Source organism: Lissotriton vulgaris, unplaced genomic scaffold (genome assembly GCF_964263255.1).
Source record: "Lissotriton vulgaris unplaced genomic scaffold, aLisVul1.2 SCAFFOLD_220, whole genome shotgun sequence".
NCBI classification, from domain to species: domain Eukaryota; kingdom Metazoa; phylum Chordata; class Amphibia; order Caudata; family Salamandridae; genus Lissotriton; species Lissotriton vulgaris.
Genome location: NW_028248788.1, coordinates 331226 through 348768, shown reverse-complemented (window position 1 = coordinate 348768; position 17543 = coordinate 331226). Strand labels below are relative to the sequence as shown.

The 17543-nt window shown below is 43.1% G+C and overlaps 1 protein-coding gene across 3 annotated transcripts in view; it reads left to right on the top strand.

The window, feature by feature from the left end:
* The window catches only part of LOC147663817 (transcription initiation factor TFIID subunit 1-like), a 382030-nt gene that overhangs the window by 130755 nt on the left and 233732 nt on the right, over nucleotides 1–17543 (top strand). For all 3 annotated transcript variants that reach the window (XM_086950182.1, XM_086950180.1, XM_086950181.1), the window contains exons 21-22: nucleotides 4092–4214; nucleotides 6272–6447. In XM_086950182.1, the coding sequence (XP_086806308.1) occupies nucleotides 4092–4214; nucleotides 6272–6447 (299 nt within the window). The remainder of the gene's footprint in view (nucleotides 1–4091; nucleotides 4215–6271; nucleotides 6448–17543) is intronic.

Sequence of the window (17543 nt, the reverse complement as noted above, 5' to 3'; positions counted from 1 at the left end):
TTGTGCGGCTGTGAATGGTGGCTTCAAGCCCACGCCACTCCCTTGAGTAGCCTTGGACTGCTCTGCTTCGCTCCCCTGAAAGAGTCAAGTTCTACGAGGGGGTGTTTGGTTCCCAGTGAAGGACAAATGTAGACCCATTACTTGTGTAGCCACCCAACTAGTGGCTCATTTTCTAACAGTGCGCAGTCCACTTGTTCGGCCTGAAAATGTCCAAGCGAAAAAAATCCATAAAAAGTGACCTGTTTCCCGGCTGTATTATGCCCCTAAAAATGACCATTGATCAAGTCTCCAATCATTAGTATTCAGATCACAGTCCCCTTTGGATTGCCCTCATTCAGGCACAAAAGACATAGAGCTCGTGTCTCCAGGTGACTCAATTGAGACAACCCATTCGGTTAGAAAACATGTCAATCTTGATCATCTACAAAAACCACAAATGTATTCTTCTTTATACAAGGTGCTAAAAAATAAATCCATATTGTGCAGACAGTGCAGTGCTAATAAGTGGTAAAGTGAAACAATCAAAATACATCGTGGGTATCTATCATTTAAAATGTTCAGTCCAGCATGAATACTGATCCGGAATTAGAAATAATATTGTATTAAATAAACCCCACTCCAGTGTTGACGGTTTGGGTATCAACAGGTCCCAACAACCTGGTTCGGCTCGGACGATGAAATCGAGCAAGCGCAAGGCGATCTCTTACCTTGCCAATTGATTTGCCATTGAGGGTGTGGTTGCTTCTTTCCCCGTAAGGGAACGATGTTGGAAATGGTCGAGACCTTGACAAATGCAAGATGTATACAGCTGAGAGTTGCTTTGTCAGATGGATTTTTTGTTCTAATTCCTGATCAGTATTCATGTTGGTGTTTGGGTTAGTTTAAGGATAATAACTTATAAAAATAAGTTGATCAAGTTATCAAGTTTAGGGATAGGCTTAGAATTAAAGTTAGAAAAATAGTTGGTTAAAATAATTTTGCACTTTTAAAAAGCATGAGATCGCTGTAGCTTTGGGTAGTGGTAAATGCAGTTTAAATTTGCCTTGGGGGTGTAGCTGCCATTGCTAAATTCCATCAGTGTAATGGTGATTCCAGCTAGTAACATGCAATGCCTATGCCCTCTCCTACAGTATCAAGGAAATGGCCTTTGCTGATCTAGGTACTTCCTATGACAAACTCTTTGTTGTGTCGCACATCCACCCCTAGGCACAGTGAGACGGGAGTAAGGGGCTGTTGTGTCCGTACATCCACCCCTAGGCACAGTGCGTCGGGAGTAAGGGTCTGTTGTGTCCGCACATCCACCCCTAGGCACAGTGAGTCGGGAGTAAGGGGCTGTTGTGTCCGTACATCCACCCCTAGGCACAGTGAGTCGGGAGTAAGGGGCTGTTGTGTCCGTACATCCACCCCTAGGCACAGTGCGTCGGGAGTAAGGGTCTGTTGTGTCCGCACATCCACCCCTAGGCACAGTGAGTCGGGAGTAAGGGGCTGTTGTGTCCGTACATCCACCCCTAGGTACAGTGAGTCTGGAGTAAGGGGCTGTTGTGTCCGTACATCCACCCCTAGGCACAGTGCGTTGGGAGTAAGGGGCTATTGTGTCCGTACATCCACCCCTAGGCACAGTGAGTCGGGAGTAAGCAGCTGTTGTGTCCCTACATCCACCCCTAGGCACAGTGCGTCGGGAGTAAGGGGCTGTTGTGTCCGTACATCCACCCCTAGGCACAGTGCGTCGGGAGTAAGGGTCTGTTGTGTCCGCACATCCACCCCTAGGCACAGTGAGTCGGGAGTAAGGGGCTGTTGTGTCCATACATCCACCCCTAGGTACAGTGCGTCGGGAGTAAGGGTCTGTTGTGTCCGCACATCCACCCCTAGGCACAGTGAGTCGGGAGTAAGGGGCTGTTGTGTCCGTACATCCACCCCTAGGTACAGTGAGTCTGGAGTAAGGGGCTGTTGTGTCCGTACATCCACCCCTAGGCACAGTGCGTCAGGAGTAAGGGGCTGTTGTGTCCGTACATCCACCCCTAGGCACAGTGCGTCGGGAGTAAGGGTCTGTTGTGTCCGCACATCCACCCCTAGTCACAGTGAGTCGGGAGTAAGGGGCTGTTGTGTCCGTACATCCACCCCTAGGTACAGTGAGTCTGGAGTAAGGGGCTGTTGTGTCCGTACATCCACCCCTAGGCACAGTGCGTCGGGAGTAAGGGGCTATTGTGTCCGTACATCCACCCCTAGGCACAGTGAGTCGGGAGTAAGGGGCTGTTGTGTCCGTACATCCACCCCTAGGTACAGTGAGTCTGGAGTAAGGGGCTGTTGTGTCCGCACATCCACCCCTAGGCACAGTGCGTCGGGAGTAAGGGGCTATTGTGTCCGTACATCCACCCCTAGGCACAGTGCGTCGGGAGTAAGGGGCTATTGTGTCCGTACATCCACCCCTAGGCACAGTGAGTCGGGAGTAAGGGGCTGAGGTTCTGGCTCCCTGCTCTAACTATCTCATGACGTAACCACATATACTTACAAATCGTACTTAGCAGCCATTGCTGTGCACTCGCACACGCCTCTAATACAATAATCAGGCTTCTGCTAAGTGACCTGATGCTTTCAGTCTCCCATGTCAGAATGACTGTGGCCTCATTTTCTCACAAATCTCCTGCATAAGGCATTTGATCTGATGGCCCAGAACCAAGAAGCCATAATCTGCTGATGCGGGCAAGGTTGGTTTGCAGACTAACCTATCCAGATGGATTACTTCCAGTAAATGCTCTGGCACCCTTTGGCCAAGTTCCAGCTATATAAAACTGCAAAAAAAAATAAACTTGTGTTCGTATTTTAAGCAAGTAATCACTTATACCTGAAGGACTCTTTCGACTGCCTAACTCACAAAACTCCTGCCCACAGCCTAAAATCTACCTATCAAAATGTCCTAAATGCACCCAAACATCTGTTCAGTGCATCCAGATGCTCCTTACTTTACCTCCAGGACTCACCCCCCCCCCCCATCAATCCCCCAAAGGTGTTCAAGCTTGCATTTCGCTTCAGGACTTTACAAAAAACCCTGAAAAGTCATTTCCTGGCGCTGAAAGGAAGTAAGCGATGGCCGCCTTCTGTTGCCTCATTCATTGAAAATGAGTAGATTGCTGCCTCTATATTGCAGTAGATTGAGGCATTTTCAGCCCACGCTTTCCTATGACACCTTTTTGATCCTCTCCGTTACTGCTCATCTTATGTCACCCTTTTTTATTTTTTATGTTCCACCAGTGATTTAATTTACAACATTTCTTACTGGAATACTTTAACCATTTGTAAGTTAATGAATGAATAAATACATTATTGTTATTTGTTTTAAGTCTTCACAGGCCCTTGCTCTAGGACAGCTTGGCAGAGTGTGCGCAGGCCTGGAAATACGATGGTGCCTTGGGACTAGGGGCCTGATTTGGAGCTTGACGAGTGGTTTACTCCATCGCACACACGGCTGATATCCTGTGCGCCAGGATGACGGTCATGTTAGTGGCGCAGTACATTCTCCAAACTCCAAACCAGCCCTTGGGACTCATAATCGAGATACCTTTATCCATTCATTGGTGATACTTGTAGAAGAGTGCCTCTAGTTCCAGCTTTGAGTTGGGTTCAGGTTCATACCACGGGGAGTGAGATGTCTGCTGTTTGCCTGCTCCCTTTCTAAGACCATATTGAGCTGCTCGCAATGTCTCCAGGTGCAGACACCTACTGCCTGTCAGACCTCTGTGAGTGATGCATGCATGGGGTGGATTGCGTCTTCTAATCGTGCAATGCACACATCAATTGCAGATGCAAACCTGCAGATTCATAGGCTTTGCCTGTGTTGAGAGGTTGTTTAGTGAGTAGACGCACCATGGAAGTGTATCTGAAGCCCTCGCAAGATGTGGGTTTTGAGTGAGTGGGAAGGTCATGAGCCCTACTTACTTAGGCTAAAATCCTTCCACTTTCTGGAATTCGTAGTGCCAGAATATTACCTGAAGAAGGCAAATCACAGTTCATTGTGTGTAGGAACTTGTGAAGCGTTTGTCCTAACTTATTTCCAGAACATGCTGTTAAGATGCTTGTTATTTCCCTGTGCTTAGCAAGATGACAAGGAGCCTCAGCCAGCGAAGAAGACAGTCACTGGCACGGACGCTGATCTCCGTCGTCTCTCCTTGAAAAATGCAAAGCAACTGCTGAGGAAGTTTGGAGTCCCCGAGGAAGAGGTGTGTATTCAGTCTGCAGTCCTCGTTTGAGTGAACCTCTAGCTGTACTTCTGTTTCTTCCAATGACATATTACTGTACTATATTAGTGTAGGTAGCATGTGTACTAGCACACACTCACAAACGCAGTCTCTTTCTATCACACTCCGAAACCCCTCACTTCTTTCCTCTATTCCCATCTCCAACTTCCTTTTGCTACTCCTCCTCCTGTCTCTTCTCCAACCTCGTCTCCATACATGCAGCTGTTGATAAAGAGTTAAAATCATGTTTTCTTTGTGGCAAAAATATATCCAGCTACATTGTCAGATAATGAATTTATGGCTATAAAAACCTTCATCCTTTCTAGTTTTATAGTTCTGTTGGTGGTGGTTCGTGGCTATTTCCAGTTCATGGAGTGAATAATGGAGTTAACTTTTAAAAAGATCAGAACTCTTCTTTACAAAATATACATTTGTTGGCAGCATTCAGATGGATAAGGGCTATTCAGTTACACAAGACTGACCGATAACAGGTGTAGGTAACCTACTAAAACATGTTTGGGATGGGGCTGGGGACTGTGGTTTTGCTGTAACAAGAAAGTCACCATTAAATCCACATCAAAGGCTCACTCGCTGCTATTTCTACTTGATGGTTGATGGTTTGGGGATAGGAGTTTGCAGTTCTCATCTCTCCCCTCTAACAGGTTTGAGGAATACACCCCTGTGATGAGCGGGCACCGTGTTGTAGTGTAGTTCCTATATTCCCAATAGGCTCTGTGCATTGGAATAATATATACTATAGATTAGACGTAGGACTGAGGTCGACTAGGTCTCTATCGAATATATTAAACTTAATTGCGAGTGCCAGCTAGCTCAGAGGTCACTAGAAACTTTCTCGAATTCACCAGAATGGATTAGTTTCTGACAACCGCTTAAAACATGACAACTTTGTTTTCCGAGATAAAAACGTATCTTCAGAGTTGCGGAAACAATCACTCAGTCAATCGTGCATGCTTCGTTTCACCAGAGGTGCTGAGAAATAGAGAGACGAGCGTTTTCAATAAAAGTATTTATTGACCAGTCATCTTTCTCAAGCAGAAGAAATGAACTGCGACAATCGTAATACTGGTTGCAAAGTACAAGGCGTACAGTACGAAGAGTATTATAAAATAATACTGTAAAAGCAAGGTATGGTTTCTAAGCCATAAAATACTTAGAATACATACATTAATAAATAAAATCTAAAAGATACTTAACTGGTGCTTCTAAAATACGCCTACCCCGGTGTACCTAACCTAGGTCTAGTACGAGGGAAGAAGTGAAGTATAGCTTAGTTTCAGTATTTTTTGCCAAGAATCTATCCAAGAATTATCTAAGGGTCTAATCAGCTCCGTACCTTGGTTTAGAATGAAGGAGGTCTGGTATCTCTCTCTCAGAACTCGATTTCCCAACAACCCGCAAGGGGAGATTGGAAACACTGGAGCTGGATTTCTCGGCAAGAGAAAGACAGCGTCTCTCTCGGTGCGTCTGCTGGAGGGTCGGCTTCCTTGGCACTTGCTGCGGCGAGCTGTGTCGTGTATGTAGAAAGTTGAACTGCTCCAAACCACCTGGGCAAGTGTGGGCATATTTATACCTTAAAGGTGCTGAGATTGACATAAGGTTGGACATAATAACGTCTTCAAAGACTCAGTTCTTTGAAAACTCCATGAGTTCTTGGATAAATCAATATTCAAGCAAGGGGAAGTCCCTGACTGCTGAAGGCGGGTTTTTCCTAGAAATCGTTGTGGATTTTCTGAACTAGTGGAAGTAGCCATGCCATATTTGGGCTGCATGGGCTAAGTCTAAATATGGTTACGATTTCTATGCCTATATAAGGGTCGAGTGATTCATACCTATATATGGGCATGAATCGGGAAAATTACACTAGGGACCTAAAATGCTATACAATAGTGTATTGCGAGTTACAACATAGATGAGCTTTCAGTGACCCTTCTGAGCCTTTCACTATCTCTCACTTAAAAGTTGCTTTGCATTTATTCAAATAAAATATGTCAGCAGAATAATATTCACGTGTATTGTAGATAAAGAAGCTGTCTCGTTGGGAAGTTATCGACGTTGTGAGAACCATGTCCACGGAGCAGGCTCGATCTGGTGAGGGCCCTATGAGCAAATTCGCTCGTGGGTCGCGTTTTTCAGTGGCGGAGCATCAGGAGCGATACAAAGAGGAGTGCCAGCGCATTTTCGATCTTCAGAACAAGTACGTTGGATCTCTGTCTTGGGGACAGTTGTGTGTGAATTGCAGACGTGGTATGCATGCGTGGTTTATGCATATGCGTTGTGAAATCACGCTTGGTGACGGCTGTGTTGGAATGACTGTTTCCCGTGTGAAGTGCTCATGTGCATTTTCTGCCTAGGCAAACATGAGGTCGCAATTATTGGGTGTTGAACTGATGGTCACCATCTGTTGTGGTTAGTGACTGGTTGAGGTCTTGAATGCAGAAACATTTCTGGAATTGTGTAGCTGTTCCTTCTACTGTACGGTGTGCACTGGACAAACATTCGTCTGCTTCCCTTGATAATGATGAACCTTTGGGAGGTAATGAACTTCAACTTCATTTATTTTTTAAAGTTTTATAAAAGCACAAGATTAGTCAAGAAGGATATATCCAAACTATCTTTAGCAAATCAAAAAATAGTATACAAAACATACAATGGTGGAGACAGAGACCCACATTAAGTGGATTACAAGTGGGATATTGAACGAAGTACAGGTAAAGTTTAGCACAATCCCTAATCCTGATTGGAGAGTGTAAGAAAGTGCCCTTTTTTCCATGGTTGCCCCCACTTTTTGCTAAACTGCAGATGTGCTTTGACTGCGTGTGCCCTGGGTTCCTGCCAAATTAGTAGCTATGGCCTATGTTCTTTCCCTAAAACAAAAAACAAAAAAAACAATTGGCACTCTTTGGCCACAGGTCAGTCCCTTGTAAATGGTACCCTTGTAAATGGCATCAAATAAGCTGCCGCCTTTGGAATGCAAATCTGGCTCCCCCTCACAGGAGAGGAAGGAAACCCCCTTTCCAGAGTCCACTTGGCACCTGGACATATGGGAAAGTTAGCTGGTCGAGTATGCGTGTAACCCCCTGGCTTTTACCACCCCTAAGGTAGACTGTGAGGTGAACACGATTTTCCAAAGGTATGGCATACCTAGAAATTCTGTTCTGGACAGGGTTATGCCCACTTCCCACAGGAAATGGTCATTTAGGGGTAGTAGTGACCCCATCAGTCAGTAGCCCAGTGGCTACTACCCTAACGCCCCTAAATTCTGTATTTAGAGGAGCCCCTGGCACCAGAGAAGCAGAGCCTGACTACCTAAAATGAGAGAGCAAACTGAAGAACGGCAAAAGCAGAGAAGAGAGAAGAAGCAGCTGACTTGGTACTCTCCCTGCCATCTTGTCTGCATCTCTTGTCAAAAACGGCACCAAAGATGACTTGTCCTGCAGCTCTGACTCCAGAAGCTTAGGAAGACTTCCTGCATTCGAAACAGACTCATGACTTTCTGTGAACAGTCCAAAGAACTCCAAAGCAAAAGACTCTGAGGCCTCCGGAACTGCCAAAACTCGACATCTGAGGCAACCTCTTCACCCGTCTCCTCCGGCCTATGCCAAAGTGTGCCTACAAGATTCCCCAGCCCACCAGAGCCTGAGTCCATCGTGGTTTCAGCCCTCCTGGACTCACCGACATAGCCGCTGTCTCTGCCCGCCACTCCCCCTCGACTGTGACTGCTCCAGTAAGAAAAGATGTTGCCCGTACCCGAACATCGCAAGGCCTGAGCCCGTTTGTTGGTTCAGCCCGACTGACTTCCTAGCCAGAACCCGCAGCCTCTTTTTACAATGACCGATGCTGATTTTAAATGCATTTGGCTCTCGACGCTGATTTGTACCCTGCACCCGGCTGCTCTCATGCCGCTGAAGGTTTACTGGTGGTGCTGCCTTGGACCATGCCCACCGCTTACCTTAACTCCTGAAGACTTGTCCTGTATCTGTTTGCAGAACGTGTTCTCCCTTCCATAGGATAACATTGCTGAACTTGGAAATACATTGGTTCCACTTTTTAAAGTCAAATGAATTTATATTAAAAAATGTACTTACCTGAATGATTTTTCTTTGATGCCTTAACATGTATAAAGATACTTGCTCTTTTTATAAATTGTTGTGACTCTCCTCCTTGAGTTGTCTTGTCATTTATTGATCATTGTGTGCATTTGCAAATGTATTACACTCCTCTTTGTTAAGCGTAATGTTGCGTTACCACACTACCCCCTAACAGAGCACTCTAGGAGCCCCGGTCCCCTAGTAAATAAACCCCTGGACTCTTTACGCTGTATAGCAGATTATTGATATATTGCATTAAAAGGCAGCTTTCTACAATCTTGCCGACAGTTCTGAACGATACTTTAGGGGCAAGACAACTGTATCGGCCTACATAACACGCATTGCTTGGCCTTTCGGGTGATGTGCAAGCTTCACTGATCCGCATGCCCTTTGATCCATCTCTTTGGAGGTAAGGCAGGCAGGCGGTCTCCATCTTGGAATGCTTTAGAGAGCTGCAGGGTGTTCTTTGGGGATGACCGTCTCCTGCAAAACAATTCGAGTTTTTGGAAATTTGATGGCTACTCCAGCGCACTGGTTTCAAGACAAAGACTGTCTTCGCAACAGCACATTCCTTTTTCAGTCATAGGTGTTGACCCGTCAGCAGGGGCACCAGTCTTCTAGCTCCTCCACTGCTACACCGCTGCTAAACTGCTTTAGCTTGCCCTTAGTGGCTTATGCACACCCAGTAAGAGGCAAGATCCCTCGCTTTCTTCTGGGTTTGCATTGATTAACTTCCAGCAAATGGGTCTTGCAAATTATTCATGATGGTTATGGCCTACCCTTTCTTTCCTCCTTGACTAATATCCCTCCAACGCCAGAACAGATTTCAGAGGCGCATCTGTCCACTATCGTTCATAAGGTGCACCTGTTGCTCTCCAGAAGTGCCATAGAGAAGGTGCTGGCTCATGGAAGGGTAGAGGTTGCTACTCTCTCTATTTCTTTGTTCCTCTTGCTGATCTTGGACCACTGTCCTCTCAATGACTTCCTCAGGAAAGGACATTAAAATGCTCTTGTTGGCCCAGATTCAAAATGCTTTATACTCAGGCAACTAACTGCCCGATGTCACTGGACTTGTAGTGTAGTGTAGTTCCTATATTCCCAATAGGCTCTGCGAATTGGAATAATATATCCTATAGAATTGACATAGGGCTTAGGTCGACTAGGTCTCTATTGAATATACTAGACTTAATTGTGAGTGCCAGCTAGCTCAGAGGTCACTAGAAACTTTCTCGAATGAACAAGAAGGGATTAGTTTCTGACAACTGCATAAACATGACAACTTTGTTTCCCCAAGAATAAACAAACTCTGTACCTTCAAGGTGTAAATATGCCAAATCAAAATCGTAGAGTTCCAAAGTTAGAAGTTTTGTTTTGAAAAGCAAAGGTCGAATTCAGAGTTCAGAGAAAGCTGTGTGCTAATTTAAAAAGTTATTCTCGTTGTCAGGAGAAAACATTAAATCTTCTAAGCTGGCAAAGAAATAGTCTACCACAGTAGGTTAAAGGTGAACCACTTCATTAAGTAGATAAATCGTACACAGATGAGAAGCATCGCCGTCAGCGTCATCCGCATTAGCAATGTTCGCAGTAGATGGTACCTGTGTGCCTGTTGGTACGCATATCTCACCCTCAGGTGGAATTGCCGGTGAGACCTCAATGAATGCCGTCATCAGGATTGGTAGCCGCTGGGCACAATACAATGCATGAGCCGCTACCGAACCAAACAAAGTATCAACATCCGTTGGCAGCGCTGATGGAAGTGTTAGACAGATATCCAACACACAACAAAGCAGGCATCCTAGAACAGGTAAGATGCAATCTTGCCAGATTGATCTGAACCAAAGGAACCATGTGGTATTCAGATCTCTCAAACGAGCCAAGCCAAGAATCTGTGTAATTCGTTCACGATACTGCATAGCCAGGAGCGTGTTTTCCATGGTAATCTGGGTATCGCTGGTGACTGGACTTGCCATATCGGAGCAGAAAGAACAAATATAGTATCCCCGCTACGAGAGGCAGGCCGCCGAACACAGAGTGCACAAAGTTTGGAGAAATGCCTAGGACTGCTTCAAATGGTGCTAACAGTCCAGAAAAAATACATGTACAATACCACTGGTATCATACCTGTTTAAGATACGACCTAACATTTCTGCGAAATGTATGGGGCAGTTTGTTGATAATAGGGCATGTATCTCTGCAGAGGAACTTGCAGATCATACGTCTCTTTGGACGAGGTCAGTGGCACAGTTTTTTGTAAAAGAATAGCTTTCATTCTGCTTAAAGTATCAATTCGTATAGAAGAGATGTTCAGTGAAGGCTATAGAGGCGACTCCCCTTCTGTCTTACTTTTAGGAAACAATACTTGCATACAACAAGTGACCCAGGCTGACACAATTACAACATAGGCTTTTCCTGGCAACATGCCACAACAGCTGTGATCATTCTACATTATGTAGCTTCCATTCGAAAGCTGCCTAAAAATTGGATCTATCACTGCAGCTGGAGAACCTTTCAGGTGACAAGATAAGTTGTTTGAAGAACCCTCGCAGGCTCCATGTAAATTAATACCTTGGCATAAAAGTGTACCACTCAGTGAGTTTTTGCAATTTTCACCACTAAGAAATACTTCCTTTCCCCCACTCCAACATTTGTGTGTGTATGGTAAATCCCAGGTCGACTTTATGTATTCTTTACTCAACCTTTCATACAGGCCTGCTGGTATGTTTCAAAAACACCTCCACAATTGCCTGTACTGTTTTACACATATCACCCTACTTACTATTTCAGTCACATCCGTGAAACAATGTAAACCAAGAAAAATGTATTTAATTCCTTTTGTTTATTTTTCAATTGATATTTGTTTTTTCTTAGTATCAAAAAAAAGAATATTTTAAGTCACAAAAATTTCATATCTACAACCCACACCCACAATTTGCAAATTTGTACAAAAAACAACCATAATGTTTTTGGACATTACCTAGGAACAATACAAAGACTGAAAATCACACCAATTTTTCAAATTAAATAAACATGGAAAAATTAAACATGAAAAAATTACATACACAGAAAAATTATTATTTTCTTTTGGATTTGACTATACAGTATTAGTCAACAGTGCCTATTTTTAATATACCCCTCTATGTGTACTAATTATTTCATTAGCTTCATATAGTATCTCAAACACGGGGAATTTATCTGTGATAGCACTTGTTGAACGAAACTACGTGGTCGACGCGTTTCAAACCCAGGTGTTATTAAACCCGGTTCTCATCAGGGCCAATAGCTCTATTTAGATTATGAGAGATCAGCCGATCTACTTTTCAATATTTTTGTATATCCACAACTGATTTCAACCAACGATATCATGCATTTTTATGGGGGGGGGGCGCACCAGCAGCCATCCTCGCCGTAATAACAGCTCCTATAGGGCTTGTGTGTTTAATGTCACCACACGTCGTGATTTATGACTTTTCTTTCTCCTCGTTGACCGCTATGGATGGCCATCTACTCTCCTCACAAATTGAAAAATAAACAAAAGGAATGAAATTAATTTTTCTTGGTTTACATTGATTCACGGATGGGACTGAAATAGTAAGTAGGGTAATAAGTATAAAACAGTATTGGGAATTGTAGTGGTGTTTTTGTTATATGGGCCTAGCCTTACTGTTAAGAGGCCGAACCCTTCTTCTGTTAAGGTATATGTTTCAAGCAATACTGAAACTGGAAAATCGTCACTGGCAGGCTTATGGTGCCATGTATTATCCATTCAATGGCTGGTTTTTCAGAAACCGTTAATGGTAATCTTTCCAGTTTTTCTATGCTCAGCACCGTATAGTCTGCTCCCCTCTGTGCCAATGAGATTTGTTTATCTGTAAGGTTAAATCCAGTAAACAATGACGTGGTGTTGATTAGACGCCAAAGCACATAGCCTGAACGAAGTTTTTGTAACGCCCAGCCTAGCAGCATTATAGAACGTAATTGAGACTGGCCATGTTGTAAAATGAGCAAGTCCTGTTCCATTATGTCATTATGTCTATGGCAGAGGATAAGATACTGTCCAAAGAATAAATTCTGGATGACATTCGTTAACCCATTGTCAACTACAGTGAGCGCTTTCTCTAAATTAAAACGATCAATTTCTCGTATTCGTTCTGCAGTTTCCATTTGTATGACTTTCCATGCTTCATTATGAGCAGCGTATATACCGGCGTATTTGAAACGTTTATGACGTGGTTTACGAGGTCCTAGTAAGAAGTCTCTCAAATCAACGCCATCTTTAAGGAAAGTTAAGTGTTGTTTTATATCTGGAAGTGCAGATTTCTGTAGCCACTCAAGGCATAGTTTTCCTACACTGTATGTTGTAATTATCCATGGATGTTGTCTCTGGACATATCTTGGATCTGGCCTGGTTACTGTAAATCCTTGTGTCTTTTTCAGGAATCTATCTTGACAGTTATTTGTGTCTGTGGGCCAGATTAACCATTTTTACCAATCAGGATTAGTTCTGTTGTCTTATAAAATCTGTTTCATGTCTACCTCCCCATCTGTAGTGCTGTTACTATCAGGTGTGGGCTTAGGTATGGACGGTTTGTTTAAATCTTTTTTCTTAGCTATGTCAAGACAAGATGTTTTATGAACCGTGTCATTTAAAAACATTATTTGTTCAGGGATGATGCAGGCTCTAAATAAGGCTTCAAACCCCTGCACCAGACAGTTTTTGTCTCAATGTTGTCTTTCCAAAAGTCAAAACCTGATGTATACAGTTGAGCATAAAATGCCGCAGAATAAATTTGTTTAGTATTGGTCAACATACTTTTCATTCCTGTCTTATTAACATTTCTAAAGTAAAATGTTTCTGGATTTGTGACATTAAAGCCTGAGAAGTATGGAAACTTTTCATAGAATGTTTTTGAGCTACCCTTTGGTGGCGTTGGGAAATGTTCCCATTGATTATAAGTATAAACATTTCTAGGGTTTGCAGATTTGTGTAAATAATGATGACCACAATGATTAAAACAATACATTTGTTCATAATCTGAAGAACCTTTTAAGTATTCATGTTTTGTGAATTTTGCTGACATTTATAAATCTGACATCAGGTTATTAACAGTCTCAAAGTCCCAATCATCAGAAAATGTGCTGGGTGAGACAAAGTCGCTCATGGACACCTTAAATTGATGTGGAATCTTCAACAGCTCTACTGGACCATAAATATCATAATCAGCTCTGTCCCATGCTATACCACCAGGTATAAGAACGGCTGTGATGTTCACTGATGACAAGTCTCTTTGTTCTCGATGAGATGATTTGTGTGGCTTCAGGAGCAAGTTGATGTTCTTACTTGCTGTGTCCATTTTACTATATTTTCCATCTATCAGCTTTCCCAAACTTAAAACAAAGTAGGAGAAAATGTACACCTAACACAATCCAAAATTCAACCCATGGTGAAACCAGATATGTATTCTCAAGTTGATGAAAGAGTTCTGTTATTTTTTCTTTAAAAGTTTTATTTGCTGGCGTCGTTTCTGGCTCATTAGGATCCTCAGAAAATGTATCAAAGTTGATGAAATAGCCAGAGGCAGTTCTGTCAATGGTTTGAATTGCATCCGTATTACTTTAAATTGCAGGAGCTGCTTCATTTCTTGTCATATTAGTATAGTCAGGTGCTATCTCATTGTAGACACGAGTGTCTTGACAAACTGTTATTTGGGTCTCGAGGCACAAGTTCCATGGCTTTATTGTATAGTCCTTCTTTTCTTATTGTCGGTTCCTTAAAGGTGATGAGTCTCAGGTTGAACCTCTTGGATTGTAGCAAGATTTGGTCGTCTGCTACATCTTAGGAGTCCACTTGGCCTACTACTTATCATCGACCACATGATGTGGTTTTACCAGGTCGATAGATACGGACTGGTTCTCCTTTCTTCCAGCAAGGGGCGCCAGTAACACTGGCCTAAATTCCTTCTTATCCACTATATTTTATCTTAATAGTTCCCCAATCTTTGGAATCCAGACAGGTCTTGCTGGGACAGGTGGTTTTTCTTCAGTGGTTGTTGGCTTCTGTATTGTGTTGCTCACACTTTTTCCTGTTTCTAAAGGTTTTTGTTCCACCACTGAAGTGTGACGATCAAGATCCTGGACAAGCATTCTAGTACCAAAAAGGATTTCATATGGAGTGATTCCACCCAGAGAATTTCTTGGCAGAATATTAAGACTACGTTGGACACTCATTAGATGTTTGACCCATCCGTCACCCGAGCCTAATACCTTAGCTGTTATAGATTGCTTTATGTCTCGGTTATTTCTTTCCACAACCGCATTACCCTCAGGATGGAGGGACTAGAATACCGCAATGCAACGCCCAAGCTAGCCATGGCCTCTTTGTAAGCTTGAGAGCTAAACACAGGACCCTGGTCAGAATGTAGCGTGCTGATTGCGTATGTGCCGATAGACTTGCAAATCTTTTATAACAGTTCGGGCGTCAGCCGTGCGCTGGGGCCACATCCAAATGAATCTTGAGCAGGAATCCACTGTGACCATAATGTATTTATAGTTGCCAACCCTTTGTAAGGGACCACAGTGGTCCAGGTAAACTCACGCTAATGGTTTATCTGAAATTAGAAGGGGGCGTCTGCGCCGGACGTTTCACTGTTGAAACCTTCATTTTCTGGCAGATTTCACATTCTAGAACATAGTTTCTAGTTTGTTTCCTCATGCGCAGCCACCAGTATCTCTGTTTTAATAATGACACTGTGGTGGAAACACCTGCGTGTGCAGAGGCGAGCCCTTCATGTGCTGCTAAGATTAGCCCTAATCTATGTCCCTTGTTTGGAATTACCCTATCCTCCACTCCAGGGATTCGAGCAAAAGGAACATTATTTGCATCAGTTATATAGGAGTACTTGAGTCAAAAGCCTTGTGGAAGTGTTTTACCACTGTCTTTTACTGAAGCAGTGACCGCTTCCATTATTTCGCTGTCTATTTTTGCTTTTGAACGAGTGATTGCAGCTACAGAAGCCGTTTGCACAGCTGCCTTCGCGGCTTCATCAGCCAATGAATTCCCTGCAACCTGAACGCCATAACGTTGATGACTCCGTGTATGGATCACGTGAGTCTTTTGTAGTTCTTTTTGCAATAGAACTACTTATTCCCAAAGCAACTTATGCTTGATTGTGCCACATTTTGCATCTTTGAAACCATTTTGAACCCAGTTCTGCAAGTATTCATTGTAAGATTGAATGCAGTAATACGAATTGCACACTGTGAGTGTGGGGAATTCACGATCAGTATTTTCAAGCGACATCTTGAATGCTTGGAGTTCAGTTCGCTGAGCTGAACAGTCTCCTAGAGATTGAGTTTTTGTGATCATAGGTCTGAATTTACCATCACGCCAACGACCTTTAACAATCGCGCATGCAGCACTATAAGCCTGTTTACTCCCAATTGCGGGCTGTGCTGATCCGTCTGTATAGATTATACATTCGTACTGTTCTAGAGGCAGAATCTCAATTGGCAGAGGACATTCTTGTAAGTATTGTAGAAATTCTTGTGTTTTCAAGTATAGGTCAAAAACGTATTCAACGTCTGTTGCAGCAAGAGAATTAACCCATTGTATCCATCTCGGATGTAAGCCTTTGCATTTGGAATGCTCGCTTTCGTCACTGCCTCTAGGGCAGGTATAGGCGTAACGACCATTATGCGTTTTCCCTGTGCGAGGGCTCTCTTTTGCTACTGCAGTTTGAACCGCTGTCAGAATTTTTTCTGTTGAAGTGAATTTCATTTCAGCTTGTGTGTACAAGTGTGATTTATAAGCTATTGGTACCTTTTCACCTTCATTAAAGGTTAGGTATGTGAAAATGCATCTTCCTGGGATGATTCGGATTACAAGGTTGCGTACGTTTACGCATGTTTGTAAATGTGTTGTCGCCAACATGTCTGTTTGCACTGAACGCAAAATTTCTGTGTGTTTTTGAGTCCAACTAGTTGGTTTGAAATCAAGTTTGATTAGTTCGTAGAGAGGTTTAACCCTTTCTGCGTAATTAAGAATTTAAGTCCTTCCGAAATTCAGGAAACCTAGAATTGACTATGTTTTTCCGCGTTTTTGGAGGTTGGAGCAATGCACACTTTTCTAAAAAAAAAAATTGCTGCCAGGCTTTTGCCTTCACTTGAAAGTTCGTATCCTAAGAATAGGACGTTGAGGTGGGCAATTCGTGATTTCTTAAAGTTGAATTTGTACCCTTCAGAACCGAACCCAAGTATAATGGTGTTCACTCTGTTCAAGTACCTATCCAAGTCATCGCCTGTTAGATAGATGTCATCGACATAAGATAATGCCTCATCATCATACGTTTGTAGTAACTCTGTTACTCTGGCTGAAAATAACCCTGGACTATTCTTGAATCCCTGGAGGAGACGGCAACATTGTCGGTGTGTCTCCATAATTGAGAAAGCGGTCAAGTACCTGCTTTCTGGTGCAATGTTTTGACAAAAGAAATGGTTTAAAATATCTAATGTGGTTTTATATTTTTTGTGCACAATGTTATTCATCAGTGCTGCACTGTGTGCATTTTGTACTGCAAATGTTTTGCAACAGGAGTTTAAATGTCTGTAATCAAAAACTAGACAATATGAATTGTCCGGTTTGGAGATAGGAAACAAAAGACTGTTCATTGATGAGGTGCATGTTTCAATCACCCCTTGGTATTCAAGTTGATCTAATATCTCCCTGACCTGTTGTTTAGCTTCTTGCTTAACTGGATACTGCCTCTGTGCAGTTGGTTGAGTTTTTAACTTGATTTTATTGTGAGGAGAGTCCTCGTCCCATTCTATGTGATTCTTATATAATGCAGAAGCCTGGGCTACAGCCCATTTTCTGGCATATGTGTATTTTTTATGAATTAGAACATGATTTGAGAAGGCTGGCCTAATGATCTCTTCGCCATGTGGGCACTCCCTGACAAATTCTGGTGGCCAGTCTTTTTAAGCTAGGAGAATGTCACAACCCTTACATAGCTTCTCCCTAAAGAGTGCTTTTATTTTTCTAGTTATGTCCTCCTCCATCCGGAGCGTTATTTCATATAACTTATGGGGTACACTAACCCTGGTGTCTGCAGTTTCAACTTGAATGCATTCATTCAAGTCCACTGTCTCCAGAAGATCCTTCAGGATCTTGCGAGCTATGGTGACTTCTGCTGAGCTGTCTAGCATT